We start from the raw sequence: 16,899 nt of genomic DNA on the forward strand, positions 1-16,899 counted from the left end.
AATATGGTCAGTGATTCTTCACGAAGACACGATAACCATTCAATAAAGAAAAGATATCCTCTTCCACAAATAGTGTAAACAAATGGAATTTTTACTTAAAAATGAGGCTCCTCCTTCTGTAAAAAGTAACTAAAATCCAGTTATTGATCTACCTGTAAATTCTGGAACTAGAAAACTTTTGAGAAAAAACTGTAGAAATCCTGGTGACTTTGGGTTAGGCAAAGGATTCTTAGATACAATAAATCCTAAAAGAAAAGTTTCAGGAACTTCACTTTATCAAATCTGAAAGGTTTTGCCCTGTGAAACACACCATTGAAAGAATGCAAAGACAAACCACAGATTGAGAGGAAATATTTGCAAAGTACATATTTGATAAAGAACTTGTATCCAGAATATATAAAGAATTCCCCAAATTCAGTAATAATCACACAATCATTCTAATAAAATGGGCAAAAGATTTGAACAGTTGGATATATAAGCCCTTCTAATACTTCTTTATATGATATCCTGATATTCTAACACTGCTTTAATAATAAGGGCAGCAGTTATGTCTCATTTAAGAATTTTTTAATGTTTATTTTATTTATTTTGAGAGAGAGGAAGAGAGAGACAAAGCAAATGAGCAGGGGAGGGGCAGAGGGAGAGAGGGAGAGAGAGAATCCCAAACAGACTCCACACGGTCAGTGCAGAGCCTGACGTGGGGCTCAAACTCATGAATTTTAAGACTGTGACCTGAGCCGAAATCAAGAGTCTGACGTTTAACTAACTGAACCCCCATGAGCCCTGATTTCATTTGAGAATTTTATCTGCAAATAATTATTCAATGTATACAATGTGTTTTAGCCTTATGTGTAAGTTGGGAAGCAAATCAGACATGTCGTCTCTAGTGAAAAGGTCGTATCTTGGTGATAAAGGCAAAAAGCTACTCATTGCTACAGGTGGCATGATTGGGTAAGAACCCGGAATCACAGAATGAATTCTCTTCTTTCAGGCTTGGAAGAGCAAGGACGTCCTCCTGTAGGGAGTGACATCTAAACTGAACCAGCAGAAGTTAGGTAGACTCAAAGAATGGGAATTAGCATTGTAGTGACAATGGTCACAGTTGGAAAGCAGAGCTTGGGTGAAGTCTCAGAGGTCAAAAAGAGCGTTGCCTTATAAGGCATCCAACATGTGGGCGGAGCATGAAGTGCACATGTGTTGGGAGGTCATGGTCAAAAATGAGACTGGGTTGCTAAATAGGAAGCTAACACAGGAGAGTTTCGTAAGGGAAAAAAATGTCTTAAAGGTTAGACTTTTAGGGCGCCTGGGTGGCTCAGTCAGTTAAGTGTCCAACTCTTGGTGTCGGCTCAGGTCACGATCCCAGGTTCTTGAGTTCAAGTTCCATGTTTGGCCCTCTGCTGTCAACTCAGAGCCCGCTTCAGATTCTCTGTCCCCTTCTCTCCCTGCTCTTCCCCCACTCGTGCTCCCTCCCTCTCTCTCAAAACATAAATAAATATTTAAAAAAAAAAAAGAGTTTAAACTTTTTCTTAGGACAATGAGGAGCCAAAGCCTGGAAGTGGCCACAGTGTTGGAAGGTGGTGAACATAAGACAGCTGTTATTGAGATCCACGTGGGATATAATCATGTAATAGTAAAGCACGAGAGCGATAATGGAGACAACTGAACAGATATTAGACCCGAGGAGAACTTGCCTACACACGGCAAATTAATAGCATGGTAGGTATTTAATTTCTATTGGGAAGATGTGATGTAGATAAATCTGAAATGGGCCATGGAGATCATTTGGCTTGTGCCTTCAGAAATTATAGACATCTGGGATCGTCTAAAGCATAATCTACAGGGAGCATCACAGGATGAACTTGAGAGCAGAGCTCACCCATCACCAGACATTCATCCTGCCAACCCATTTGTCTCAGAATCAAGTTCAAAGTGAGATCTGTTTAAAGAGATTCTCAGGCTGCAATTCTAGTACTGCATCTCCATGCCTGACTCTGTAAGCACATGTATCCACACAGTAGCATCTAATCTCATCTTCTAAATTCCTGTTTATTTTGTGGTGAGCACCTGGGTTCATAAGGAACAAGTTTCCTTGCTCACAGAAGGTCCACAGGATATTTCCCCAGCCCCCAAATGTATCTATACCCCACTACCAGCAGCCGTGACCACATTTATAACTTAAATCTGCCAATGGAGAATCTTCTATAGAGAATTCTATGAAGAATTTGCTCCTCAAATTTAATCACTTTTACATAAATTTGTTCAGCTTGTTGAAACTACACTAGTCATTGGTAATGATGAAACAAAGTGCTGAAAGGGGAATAGATAAGTTCAAGTACAGAAATATGTTGGCTTCTTCTGTTTTCTTTGTCTCCCTTTCCTGAGTACATACCCAAAAAGAAATCATCTACTTTGGAGCTCTGAGGACATACTATTTCCTTTTTATCTTATTCATTTATATTTTCTATTTTTGCAAAATATTTGGTGTTAGCCTTCCTTGAAATATCTGCACTGAAGTTTTACTCAAGTAGGAAATCCTGGAAGATATTGATTTAAGAACACTATTGTAATATACTAAAGAAGTAAGTCCTGATGTTTGATTATCTGTAGTTTTCTACTGTGCCCTCCCTCTAAAACTCTCCTTATGCAAATTTCCTTAATCATAACATTAAATTACTAATCAACAAAATGGAAAAGAATAGTCCTTAAAATTTCATTGTGATGGGTTATCAAAACTGAGAGGGTGAAATGCCCTCTAATTCCCCCCTTTAAAATATTCTGAAAATGACTCTAACTTTTTCTTTAGGAAAAATCGATTATCCCAAAGCGCAGAAAGCAGGCTTGTCATACCCAAGTTTTATTTGTCTAAGACAAGAAGTTTCTTGGGAATGTGACGTAAGGATAAAGTGTGTATTCTTCCAGCATAAGACTGCTCCAGGCCTCCTTTGCAAACAGTCCATGTTTTGTAATCAGTGATGATCATCAGGGCTACTGTCAGGAGGTTCTATAGCCTCTATTTCTCAGAGAGTTTGGCTTCCCATGGCTAGGTATGTGTTAATGGTATACAGGAAGAACATAATACAAAGCATCATGATAACCACTGAGAATGTAGCCAGAATTACAATGGACATCATCTTTTCCTGGGTCCCTAATAGCACACATTCATAGGGTCCATAACACATGTGGGTACTGCACCGAATGGAGTTTTTAATCAGTGGTAGGTGATAGTGGATAAGAATGGCCAAGAAGACCACCTGTATAGACAACTGTATGAGAAAGTAGACGAGATACATTGCCAACAGGGGCTTTTCCCGGGAGAGGTCAAAAATCTCCTCCTCATTGATCTTTACATGCTCTGTCTTGCTGTCACTGTCAGCGAGCTTCTTTTCTAAAGAGTCCTTCTTCGATATCTTGGTCAGTTTATGCACACTCTGAGAGACAAAAAACTCCATCACGAAAAAGATGAAGGAAAAGGCAAAGCCAACCATGTACCAAACTCCAAGCACAGGCCTGGCGAAGTGATTCTCGTAGCATTCTGCTAGACAGACTTTGGAGATGTTCCCATGGCACTGGAAGTCTTTGACCAGACAAAGCCAGGTGATTTGCACTACATACACAAGTGAACCATAAAGGAAAGTAATGCTGAACCACAGTGCTCGCCCTATGTAAAACTTTGTTGGATCTTTACTCATCTTCAATATGACAGGGGCTGCACCCCCCAATTTAGTAGGCTGAGCCATCTTGGAATCTAGGAAGACAAAGGCAAAGTAGCGTCAGGGGGAAAGAATGACTGTATTTTAGCCCCTTTGTACCAGCTCTGCTATTCTTTTATTAAGTGCTCTCTGTGAGGGAACTCGATGATCTTAGGTGAGAGAACAACTCCCAAAAGAGTTTAGGAGAGTGTTCACAATAATCATGGCCACTTAATAATATTTCCTATTCTCTCATTCACTAACCCCCTTCTAATTTTTCCTTACCAGTCTCTCTTCCCAACCCCATTTCATTTCCCAACCTCTTCCCACAGGTTATTAAATTCTCCACACCGCTATCCTGTTTGCTCTTAGCACAAGCTCTGGGCCATTTACTTTTTTTTTTTTTTTTTTTAATAACCTGTGTACCAGCCTGTGTCAATCAATCCACTCTGATCAACAGTCCAGTTCCAACTGTCATAGAACTCCCACAGGTATCCGAATGTAAGTGCTGAAAGGTAAGTCTTCATCACTTCTCCCTGTGATGTACCCATCTGATAGATTAACTGAACTGACTAGAGTCAGTTGAGGCCAACTTTCCCATTTGTAGTTTCAAAATCTGCTTCTGATTAACCGGTCGAGATGCACGGATTGCCTTTCACTGAGGGAGCAGTGTAAATGTCTTATTTGCATTATATTCTGTGGCTCATCCTTTTGAGCATACTTTGAGAATCAAACAAAATTCTGACGTAGAAAAATGAATGAGGTAGTTCTTGCCTTTAATTACTGATCTGATTCGCATTTCCTTGGTGATTGGGGAGAGTAAGCATATATATACTTCAATAACAAAATAAAAATAAAAAAGAATTACAGATCTGATGGGGAAGAGAGCTTTTCCTCCAATAAGTTTATTGTGACCTCTGTGGTTTCTGTAATTCCCTATCCCTCCTATGAGCTAGAAAGATGTTTTCAGAACAAATTATTATTATAATAGTCTAACCGTCAATGCTTGCTTCCCTACCAAGATGGCTGAGACTTTTGGGGGCCTGCATCATAGTTTAACTTCTTTGCCTGTTCCCTCTTGTTTTTCCATACCCCTGCCCCTCTGCTTTCCTTCAGAGATATTAATCCTTAATAAATGTTTTATACCCTCAACTCTGTCTCAATATCTGCTTCTAGAAATGTCATCCAGCAATACTCTTCTTCAGATCTTGGGGAGCCTAAGAGACAAGCCAGACAGAGAACAGGGCTCCTTCTTCATCCCTGGGGTCACAGTTAGTGGAAAGCGAAGCATTCTGTAGAAAACACCACGCTTAATCCTTGCTCTGGGACTCTGAAAAAACTCTCACACAGAGGCTTGCCTCAGTTTTCTCTATGGGGATTTGCTACAGAGCCTGAAGTCAAACTTGCTGGATGGGTGGTTCAGTTGCTGCCCACTTTAGGAGAACGGAACGTGTTGAAAATAAAATTGGAGGAGGGGTGGGATACATTCAGACTGAAATATTCCCAGCATCCCCTCCTAAGTTTTTAGGTTACTTAAAATGATTTATGTAGTTTCTTGAGTAGATTTTCAGTACACTTTGAAGTGTAAGACATACACAAGAAAGTGCGCAAGTCACATTGTTCGGTTCTATGAATTTTGCAGAATGGACACACTCAAGTAATTGTCATCTAGATCAAGAAAGGAACATACCAACATCCCTCAAGCCTCATTTGTACATTCCTTTAGTTACCGTTCTCCACTGTGTAAACAATATCTGAACATCTGACAATATAATTTGTCTGCTCTGGAAATGCACATCAATGAATCATAAAGTATATAATCTTTTGTGCCTGGATTTTTTTGTTTGTTTTATATATTGTTTGTGAGATCCATTTCTAATATTGTTGAGTGTAGTTGTGGCTCTTTCCTTCTCTTTGCTATAGAGTGTTCCACTGTGTGACTATACCGTATTTTATTTACTCATTTTATTTTTCTGTTCAATTTTAGGTTTTTTATTTTAATTTCTTAAAATTTATTCATTTTAATGCTGGTGATTTTAAAGTTGGGTTTTTTACAAATGCTGCCTTCATAACTATTTGGCACATGTATTATGATATGTTACTTACACCTCCATGGAATGAGAGATTTTCTCTGCATATTCACCAACACTTTGCATTGTCAAGTGGTTTTCATTTTAGTTTAGTTTTTTTAATATAATTTTTAAATTTAATTTGAGAGAGAAAGCATGGGCAGAGGGACAGAGAGAGAGAGAAAAAGAATCCCAAGCAGGCTCCTCACTGTCAGTGCAGAGCCCAATGCAGGGCTCAAACTCACGATCCTGAGATCATGACCCCATCCAAAGTCGGACGCTTAACTGACGGAGCCACTCAGGCGCTCCAGGTGTTTTTCATTTTAGCTATTCTGGTACGTAGTTGTATTGCATATAGATTTAATTTGCATTTCCCCGATGGTTAATGAAATTGAGCAATTTTCAAATACTCATTGGCTATTGAATATTGTCTTTTGTGAAATACTCGGTCCAGTCTTTTGCCCATTTTTCTTTAATATAAAGTTATACATCTTTTTCTTATTGAACTGTAGGAGTCCTTTGTTCTGGATATGACTCCTTGGTAGATATGTGAATTGCAAATATCTTCTCCCATTCTGAGTGATGCCTTTCCATCCTCTTAATAGCATCACTTAATTAACAGAAGTTTTTCATATTAATATTGTTGAAACCTATGTTTATTTCAAGTTAGTGATCTGTGTGTCCTATTTAAGAAACAGCTTACTCCAATATCATGAAAATGTTCTGTTTCCTACTAAAAACTTTATTGTTTTACCTTTTTAAAAATATCTTGGGGGCACCTGGGTAGCTCAGTCAGTTAAGCATCCAATTTTGGCTCAGGTCATGATCTTACTGTTTGTGAGTTTGAGCCCCACACTGGGCTCTGTGCTGATGGCTCAGAGCCAAAAGCCTACTTCGGATTCTGTGTTTCCCTCTCTCTGCCTCTCCCCAGCTCACGCTTTGTCTCTCTCTCTCTCTCTCTCAAAAATAAATAAACATTAAAAAAATTTTTTTAAATGTCTTGTACTAAGGTATAATACAGTAAAATTCTCCCCTTTTGAGGGTATACTTCTGCAAGTGTTTACAAAAGCATATAGTTGTGTAAACACCCCCAAAATCAAGAGGCAGAACTATTTCACTATACTCACTGAGCCACCCAGGTGCCCCTATGGGTTTTTTTAAATTAATGAAATATCTTTTAACGTCTCTTTGAATATCTTACTTTTAGTTATTTTATAGATCATCTACGTTTTCTAAAAATGTTTCCTTGGGTATAAGATGTTTCATTTGCTGTGTTTATTGTCTCTCTCTCGTAATGTTTATTTTCTTCAAACATTTTGTGCCTTTTGGCCCTGCAATAATTTTCATGTTAAAGTCTTTCGGACTCCCTAGAATTTCTATTTGTGAATCTGACCTTAAGACATGAATGTGATTACTCTGCCAATTGCCCTTGGATTTCTTCCCGTGCTAAATGTGAAGCATTCTTGGAACTACCATTCAAATGTCTCGGTGGTATTATATGTGATATTAAAAATGCATCTGGAGGGTTGACATACTTATTTCATATCATTCTGTATGTTCTCTTGCTCCAAGAATTGTATATGAATCTAGGTTGATTGATGTTCCACTTACTGAATTTAAGCACCGTTACAGATTTTTAGAAAATACTTGCCTTGTCATTCTGAAAGTCTTGATGCAAAAGGGAAAATTCTACAGTTCACCATTTTCGATGGAGGTCAGCAACATTTTTCTGCTCTATTGGAATCATACAGAAGTTCCCAATGAAAAACGAGGAGATAATCCCTGCATTTTGGCATGACAGTTTTACATCCTACTTTTCCCATTGTTGATCATTGCTTAATGCTGAGAATTTGTGTCGATAACAATAACAATCAGTAAGCTATTGTTTCTTTGTGTTCTCATCTCAAACCCTTTCTCTTCCCTTTATCCTACCATGTATTTTAAAGTTGTCTCTGGGGAAGGAGAAAAAATAATTACAGGCAAAGAGGGGAGGGAGGCAAACCATAAGAGAATCTTAAATATAGAGAACAAACTGAAGGTTAATTTTTCAAGGAACCTCCATCCTGTTTTCCACAGTGGCCGCACCAGCTTGCATTCCCACCAACAGTGCACAAAGGTTCCCTTTTCTCTGCATCCTCACCAGCACTTCTTGTTTCATGTGTTTTTTATTTTAGCCATTCTGACAGGTGTGCAGTGATATCCCACTGCAGTTCTGATTTGTATTTCCCTGATGATCAGTGATGTTGAGTGTCTTGTCATATGTGTTTGTCATTTGCATGTCTGATTTTCTGTGTGCTGATTTCATATTTGCAACATTGCAAATTTATTAGCTAAAATAGGTGGGTGTTATTTTGGGGCATTCATTAAGATTTTCTACATATAAAATCATGTTATCTGAAAATAAAGATAGTTTCACTCCTTTGTCTCTGAATTAGATGCCTTTATTTTTTATTGAGTAGCTAGATTTACTTAATTGCTCTAGCTAGAAATTCTAGTAAAATGCTGAATAGAAGTGGTGAAAGCAGACATCCTTGGCTTGTGCCTGATCTTAGGAGGAAATCTTTCATTCTTTCACCACTGAGTATGATGTTAGCTGTGGGATTTGTATTCATACACTCTGTCAGGTGAGGATATTGTCTTCTATTCATATTTGATTGACTGTTTTTATCATGAAAGGGTGGGAAATTTTGTCAAATTCTTTTTCTGCACCTATTAACATAGTCATAAATAGAACCTGTTAATGTAATACATCCCATACAATGTGCTGTATTACATTGATTTACTTTCTTATTTTGAACCACAATTACACTCCTAGAATAAACACCACTTGGTCATAATGTATAAGACTTTTAATATGCTATTAGATCCAATCTGCTAGTATTTTACAAAGGACTTTTGCATCAATACTCATAAGAGATGTTTGCTTACAGATGGTATTAATTCTTTAAACCTTTGGTAGAATTCACCAATGAAGCCTTCTGGTCTTGGCCTTTTATATGTTGACAAGTTTTGATCATTGATTAAATATCTTTACTTGTTATAAATGTATTCAAATTTCCTGTTTGTTTTTTAGTCCGTTTTTTTTTTGTTTGTTTGTTTGTTGTGTTTCCAGAACTTGTCTATTTCATCCAGGTTATATCATTTGCTAGAGTACAGATGTTCATGGCACTCGATTTTAATTATTTTTATTCCTATCAGGTCATTAATATTCCTGCTTCTATTTCTTCTTTTAGTGTTTATTTATTTGTTTTAAGAAAGAGAGAGAGAGCGCAGGGGCAGAGAGAGAGGGAGAGAGAATCCCAAGCAGGTGGCACACAGTCAGTGCGGACCCCAACATAAGGCTTGATATCACGAACTGTGAGGTCATGACTGGAGCTGAAATCAAGAGTAGGACACACTTAGGCAACTGAGCCACCCAGGCGACCCCCTACTTTCCTTTCTAATTTTAGTAATTTGAGCCTTCTTTTTTTATTAAGTCCAGCTAAACATTTAATTTTGTTGATATTCTCAAAGAACCAAATTTTTGTTTCGTTAATTTTTATCTGTTATTTTTCTTTGTAAAAACCATTTTATTGAGGTATAACTGACATACAAAAAGTTGTGCATATTTAGTGCATACAACTCGATGAGTTTGGAGAGAAATCCATATGCATAAAAGCACTACAATCTATGCTATAAATCTATCCATTCCCTCCAAAAGTCTTTCTTCAGCCTCTTTATTTCTTGTGATAAGAACACTTAACACCTGCCTTCAGAAAATTTGTAAGTATATAACACAATATTATTTGCTAAAGGATTTTCTTTATTTAAGGCTGAATAATATTCACTGTATGAATATAGTACTTTTGCTTTACCCATTCATTTGTCAATGGATATTTAGATTGCTTCATTTCTTTTGGGTATACTTCCAGAAGTGAGATTAATGGATTATATGGTAATTTTATTTTTAGTTTTTTTTTTAAAAAGCTTATTTATTAATTTTGAGAGGGGGCAGATACAGAGAGAAGAAGTGGGAGAGAATACCAAGCAGGCTCTGCCCTGACCTGGGGCTTGATCTCGCGAACCATGAGATCATGACCTGAGCTGAAACCAAGAGTCGGACCCTAACCAAGCTAACAATGCTGTCCATGGTGGCTACACCAATTTATATTCCCACCAACAGTGTACCAATGTTCCCTCTCCTCCATATCAACACTTTTTATCTTTTGTTTTTTGATAATAGCCACTCTACAGGTGTGAATTGATCATTATGGTTTTCATTAGCATTTTTCTGATGATAGGTGATATTGAGAACCTTTTCATATACCTCTCAGCCACTGTATGTTTTTTTTTAATGTTTATTCAATTCCTTTGCTTATATTAAGTCTCTTGAGTTACAAGAGCTCTCTATATATTCTGAGTATAACTTTTTATCATATATATGCCTTGTAAATATTTTCTCCCATTCTGTAGGTTGCCTTTTCATTTTGTGCAGAAGCCTTTTAGTTCAATGTAATCCTACTTGTCCATTTTTTATTTTGTTGTCTGTGGTTTTGATCATATTGCCAAGGCCAAAGTCAAGATTCTTTTCTCTGCTTTCTTCCAGGAATTTTTTTTTTTTTAATGTTTATTTACTTTTGAGAGAGAGAGAGAGAGTGTGTGTGTGAGGGGGGGAAAGGGGCAGAGAGAAAGGGAGATGCAGAATCCGAGGTAGACTCTGGGCTCTGAGCTCTCAGCATAGAGCCCAATGTAGGGCTTGAACCCACAGACCAAGAGATCATGACCTAAGCCGAAGTCGGACGCTCAAATGACTGAGCCACCCAGGCGCCCCTCTTCTAGGAATTTTTATGGTTTAGGTCTTATGTTTAAATTTTTAACCATTTTGAGTTAATTTTTGAGAGTAGTGTAAAATAGGCTTCAATCTCATTCTTTTGCACTATGGATGTCTAGTTTTCCTAACACCGTTAGTTTAGGAGGCTATTCTTTTTCCATGTGTATTCTTGGCATCCTTCTCAAAGGTCAGTTGACAGCAAATGTGTTGAGTCATTTCTGTGCCCTTTATTTTGTTCTCTTGCTCCGTGTGCCTATTTTTCAGTATCATACTGCTTTGATTACTGTAGCTTTGTAACATATTTTGAAATCAGGGAGAATGATGTTCTCAGCTTTGTCCTTCTTTCTCAAGATTGATTGGTTTGGCTATTTGGAGTCTTTTTTGGTTCTAAAGGAATTTTAGGATTTTGTTGTCATTTCTGTAAAAATTTCATTGGATTTTTGATAGGCATTATATTGAATCTATAGATGACTTTGGGTACTAGGGACATTTTAACAATGCTAATCTTCCAATTCGTGAACACAGGATGTCTTTCCATATATTTGTGACTATTTAAATTGTTTTCATCAAAGTTTTATAGTTTTTGGTGTATATGTCTTTCACCACCACTGTTAAGTTTATTCCTAAGCATTTTAGTCTATTTAATGTTAATGGGAATTGAATTGTTTTTTCAAATTTCTTTCCAGATAGTTCATTGTTAGTGAATAAAAAAGTCTACTGATTTTTGTATGTTGATTTAGTACCCTACAACTTTCCTGAATTTGTTTAGTCATTCTAACAAGTTTTTTTGTGTGTGAAGTCTTTAAGATTTTCTATATATAATATCATGTCTTCTACAAATAGGTAGTTTTAATTCCTTTATGATTTCTATGTGTTTTATTTATTTATGTATTTATTTTTTGCCTACTTGCTCTGACTAGGACTACAGTACTTTGTAGAACAGAAGTGGTGAAAATGAGGGGCACCTTGGTGACTCAGTCCGTTAAGTGTCCAACTTCAGCTCAGGTCATGATCTCACCGCTCATTCGAGCCCCGCTTTGGACTCTGTGCTGACAGCTCAGAGGCTGGAGCCTGAAGCCTGTTTCAAATTCTGTGTCTCCCCCTCTCTCTGCCCCTCCTCCACTCATGTTCTGTCTCTCTCTCTCAAAAGTAAATAAACATTAAAAACATTTTTTAAATAAAAAAAGTGATGAGCATGAATGTCCTTGCTTATTCCGGATCTTAACAGTTTTTAGTTTTTCATCATGGACTATGGTGCTAAATATGGGCTTTTTATGTATGGGCTTTATTGTTTTAGGTAAGTTATATCTGTATCTAATTTGTTACGATTTTTTATCACAAAAGGGTGTTAAATTTTGTCAACTGCTTTCTTGGCATCTGTCAAGATGATTATGTGATATTTATCCTTTATTTCTGTGGTGTAAGGCATTAATTGAGCTCCATATGTTGAACCATCCTTATATCCTAGGGATAAGTTTTTTGTGTTTTTTTTTTTACAAATAGTTTATTGTCAAATTAGTTTCCACATAACACCCAGTGTTCTCCTAGGGATAAGTTCTACTCGGTCATAGTGTAGGATCCTTTCAATGCGATGCTGAATTTGTTTTGCCAGTATTTTACTGAGGATTTTTATGTATGTTCATTATGGATATTGGCCTGTGGTTTTCCCCTGTTGTAGTGTTTTTATCTGGTTTTGGTATTAGGGTGATGCTGTTCTTATACAATGAGTTGGGAGGGGCGCTGTCGGTTGAGCATCCAACTTAGGCTCAGATAATGATCTTGTGGTTTGTAAGTTCAAGCCCCACATTGGGCTTGCTGCTGTCAGCACAAAGCCGGCTCTAGATCGTCTGTCTCCCTCTCTGTCTCTGCATCTCCTCCACTCATTCTCTCTCTCTCAAAAATAAACATTAAAAAAATTAAAAAATAGGGGCACCTGGGTGGCTCAGTCGCTTAAGCGACCGACTTTGGCTCAGGTCATGATCTCACTGTTCGTGGGTTCAAGCCCCGTGTAGGGCTCTGTGCTGACAGCCAGCTCAGAACCTGGAGCCTGTTTCAGATTCTGTGTCTCCCTCTCTCGCTGACACTACCCTGCTCATACTGTCTCTCTCTCTCTCAGAATAAATAAAACATTAACTTTTTTTAAAAAATTAAAAAATAAAGTGAGTTAGGAAGTTTGAATAGTTTATGACATATTTGTATTAGTTCTTTAAATATTTGGTAAAATTCACCCATGAAGTTTTTGCTTTTTGCCCTCAGCTTTTGTTGTTTTTGTTCTGAGGTTTTTGATTACTGATTCAATCTTTATATTTGTTATTGGTCTTTCAAGGTGTCTATTTCTTCATAATTCAGTCTTAGTAGGTTGTACATTCCTGACTTTGTTCTTCAATATTGTGTTGACCATTCAAGATCTTTTGTTCTTTCAGATAAACTGTAGAATCAGTTTGTCAATATCCACAAAGTAAGTTGCTGGAATGCACTTGGGATTGCATTGAATCTGCAGGTCAATTTTAAGAACACATATCTTATTTAGATATTTTAAATTTTTTGTTCTGTGTTTTTCTTTTTTCAGGTTTAGAAGTTCTTATTGACATATTTTCAAGCTCAATTACTCTTTCCTTGGCCATATCTAGCACCGATGAACCCATCAGAGGCATTTTTCATTTCTATTACAGTGTTTTTGATTTTTAATAGTTCCTCTGGTGTCTTTCTTGGAATTTCTATCTTGTGTCTTACATTACACATCTATTCTTGCATGTTGTCTATTTTTTTTTTTCATTATAGTCCTGGCATATTTTTCCTAGTTATATTTATCTATTTTTAAATGTTTATTTATTTTTGAGAGAGACAGAGTGCAAGTGGGGGAGGGGCAGAGAGAGAGAGAGGGAGACACAGAATCCAAAGCAGGCTCTGGGTTCCAGGCTTTGAGCTGTCAGCCCAGAGCCTGACAGCGGAGCTCAAACTCATGAGCTGCGAGATCATGACCTGAACCGAAGTCAGAGGCTTAACCCACTGAGCCACCCAGCCCTCCCTTCCCCCCCAGTTATATTCAGTCCTCCGTGAAATGACTCTAAAATTTCTGTTATAGCTGAATCTGGCTTGATTGCCTGCTTTGTCTCTCAGACTGTACTCATTGCTTTTTAACATGACTTATAATTTTTGTTGTTGGTGTTTAGACCCTGACATGATGTATCACATAAGAGGAATTTTGGTGTATAGTTTTAAGTTTACCTGGCAAGGAGTTATACTGTGTTTCCTGTTTGCTGTAGTGTGGTGTTGGAGGCTCAGATTTTTCCTACTGTCCCTATTATTGTCTTCCCTGTTGCCTTTGGGTTTTCTAAGGGACCCCTAAACTGGAGTCTGACACTTATAGTTGTTTTAGGAGTAAACTCCACCTATTGTACAGCAGCCCTACTGATGTAGTGGTGAGGTGTGGAGAGAATGGGAAGCATTCTATAGCCCTATGACTAGGTCTTAGTCTTTTAGTGAGCTTAAATTGGTATTTCCCTGCCTCAGCAACAAAGGAAAAGGAGCTGGAGTTGTGTGTTTCTCTTTCCCTAGTTCACTTAGGCTCTAACAAAATTCTAGCAGATTAGGCTTGAGTAAAATACTTTCCCTGGAGGAGCAAGCTTTGTTAAGGAAAACAGGGAGTTCAGTAAGTATTTCAAAATGGTTACTTTACCCCTCGCCCTGCTTTGAGCACAAGATGATTTTTCTTTGATCTTTAAAGTAAGATTCTGACAGGGCTCTTTAGGTTTAAATTCAGGAAAACTCCTTTAAAATGGATTATTCTTAACTCTCAAGCTAGTCTATACTGACCTTTGAGCATTTCATCAATTTCAGTTTAAAGTGTTTCTACTAGGGGCGCCTGGATGGCTCAGTCGGTTAAGTGTCCGACTTCTGCTCAGGTCATGATCTCACGGTTTGTGGTTTCAAGCCCCGCGTTGGGCTCTGTGCTGACAGCCTAGAGCCTGGAGCCTGGAGCCTGCTGCCGATCCTGTGTCTCCCTCTCTCTCTGACCCTCCTCTGCTCACGCTCTCTCTCTCTCTCTCAGAAATAAATAAAAACATTAAAAAATATAAAGTGTTTTTACTAATATTGGCTTCCCCTGCTGGCTTTTGATTCTGGACTTCTGATCCTGGAAAGCAATGATTCTCTGTATCTGCCCAACATTCTCAAATTTTGGGAATAGTAGTTTGTCCTGTGACTTTAATTCTCGGATGACTTAAGAAAAGTTGTTGATTTTCAGCTTTTTTCTTATTGTAAGTTCAAGAGTGACATCTTCTAAGCTTTTCACATACCAGACCATAAACTGGAAAATTCTCTACACAATGCATTTTTTAAAAATAGCTCTTTCCCATCTTTCCCAAGATGATGGGTGAAAAAGCTGAGAAGCCAGATGCTAAAGAGGAGAAGCCTGAAGCCAAGAAAGCTGAACTGGTCAAGGTCAAGAAAGCTAACGTCAAGGCTAAAACGCCAAAGAAGGGGAAACCTCACTGCAGCAAAACCCTGTCCTGGTCAGAGGAATTGGCAGATATTCCCAACTGACTGTGTGTTCCAAAAAGGCCATGTACAAGAGGAAGTACTCAGCAGCTAAATCCGGGATGAAAAGAAGAAAGAGAAGGTCCTTGATACTGTCCCAAAACCAGTTGGTGGTGTCAAGAATGGTGGTACCTGAATGGTTCCACTTCACAAAATGCCCAGATAAAGATGTGCCTCAGAAGCTATTGAGCCCTGGCAAACCAACTTTCAGTCAGCATGTGAGGAAACTGTGAGCTAACATCACCCTGGGGCCATTTTGATCATCCTCACTGGGCGCCACAGGGGCAAGAGGGTGGCTTTCCTGAGAAGTGGATTGATTCTTGTGACCCAACCTCTGGTCCTCAACTGAGTTCCTCTGTGTGGAGCACACCAGACATTTGTCATTGCTACCTCCACGAAAATTGGTATCAGCAGTGTGAAAATCCCCAAACACCTCACTGATGCTTACTGCAAGAAGAAGCTGTGTAAACCTAGACACAGGGAAGGTGAGATCTTCGACACAGAGAAAGTGAAATATGAGATTACAGAGCAGTGCAAGGTTGATCAGAAAGCTGTGGACTCGCAAATTCTGCCCCAAATCAAAGCTGTTCCTCAGCTGCTCTGTGTTTTCTCTCACGAATGGAGTTTACCCTCACAAACTGGTGTTCTGAATTTCTTACAAAGAACTTAATTAAATAAATGAGCCATTAAAAACTAATCATGTAAAATAAATAAATACAGGGGTTCTTGGGTAGGTTGGTTGGTTAAGTGTCCAACTTTGACTCAGGTCATGATCTCTGGGTTTGTGAGTTCATGCCCTGCATCGGGCTCTGTGCTGATGGCTCAGAACCTGGAGCCTGCTTCAGATTCTGTATTTACCTCTCTCTCTGCCCCTCCCCTTCTCATGCTTTGTGTGTCTCTCTTCTTAAAATAAACAAATAAATAAATACAAAAATTCAAGGTGAAGTTTACATGCTATAGCTTCATAAAGTCATAATTAGTAAATTTACTTGTTTGACATAGTCTTTTATAACATCTGTTAAGCATTTTGTGTATATTCATTCTGTCAACAGACATTTGTTTGCCATCTTCTATTGCTAGATACTATGTATAAATTGATGAGGAAATGTGGTCTTTATCTTCATGAGAGCCTACTAGCTCACTCTCTTTATTAATAAGAGCATTTAATTTTCACACATAATTGGAAGTGTAGAAATGGAAAAATCCAGAATTATGAAGTAATTCAGTAGTGTGAGGACATTTAATTGGAATTTCTGCCATTTTCTTTCTTTTTTGAAAAATTTTTTCTAACATTTATTTGTTTTTGAGAGTGAGGCAGAACATGAGGAAGGGAGGGGCAGACAGATAGGGAGACACAGAATCAGAAGCAGGCTCCGGGCTCTGAGCTGTCAGCACAGGGCTTGAACCCACAAACCATGAGATCATGACCTGAGCTGAAGTCGGACACTTAACCAACTGAGCCACCCTGGCACCACTACCATTTTCTTGACCTCGCCCTCATGGTTGCAAGATGATTACCACTTCTTCTCATCTCTTATTTAGAGAGTTCTCAAGGGAGACAAAAAGAAAATGGGGAAGGGGGATAATCCATTTAAATTAACTATTTTGTTTCCCACAATCACAATCAAGTGATTTAATTGCAATAAATATACAGCTGAGCTCAAGGGGTCATTACTTTAGTACAATAAGTGTGTATATAATCTCCATTATAATTTTATGAAACTTACATGTCTTGAGTATCATCAAACATTCCTAGTTTCTACACATTTAAATGCAAATAAGGAATCTGATT

The 16,899-nt window shown here is 38.0% G+C and overlaps 1 protein-coding gene and 1 pseudogene across 1 annotated transcript; one reads left to right on the forward strand and one right to left on the reverse strand.

The window, feature by feature from the left end:
• Nucleotides 1–2,887: 2,887 nt before the first annotated feature.
• On the reverse strand, nucleotides 2,888–4,148 carry LOC120220449. The gene is made up of 2 exons (XM_039217565.1): nucleotides 4,108–4,148; nucleotides 2,888–3,745 (listed from the first exon to the last, which is right to left on the reverse strand). The coding sequence occupies exon 2, from the start codon at nucleotides 3,735–3,737 to the stop codon at nucleotides 3,018–3,020; it is 720 nt and encodes a 239-aa protein (XP_039073496.1). The 5' UTR covers nucleotides 3,738–3,745; nucleotides 4,108–4,148; the 3' UTR covers nucleotides 2,888–3,017.
• Nucleotides 4,149–4,153: 5 nt separating this feature from the next.
• LOC120220448 lies at nucleotides 4,154–15,765 on the forward strand (annotated as a pseudogene).
• Nucleotides 15,766–16,899: the final 1,134 nt, after the last annotated feature.

This window comes from Hyaena hyaena, unplaced genomic scaffold (assembly GCF_003009895.1).
Source record: "Hyaena hyaena isolate Hyena2069 unplaced genomic scaffold, ASM300989v1 scaffold_700, whole genome shotgun sequence".
Lineage (NCBI taxonomy): Eukaryota > Metazoa > Chordata > Mammalia > Carnivora > Hyaenidae > Hyaena > Hyaena hyaena.

Excerpts from the sequence above, each read along its gene's own strand:
- LOC120220449 (XM_039217565.1), bottom strand. The coding sequence starts at position 3,737 with ATGGCTCAGCCTACTAAATTGGGGGGTGCAGCCCCTGTCATATTGAAG.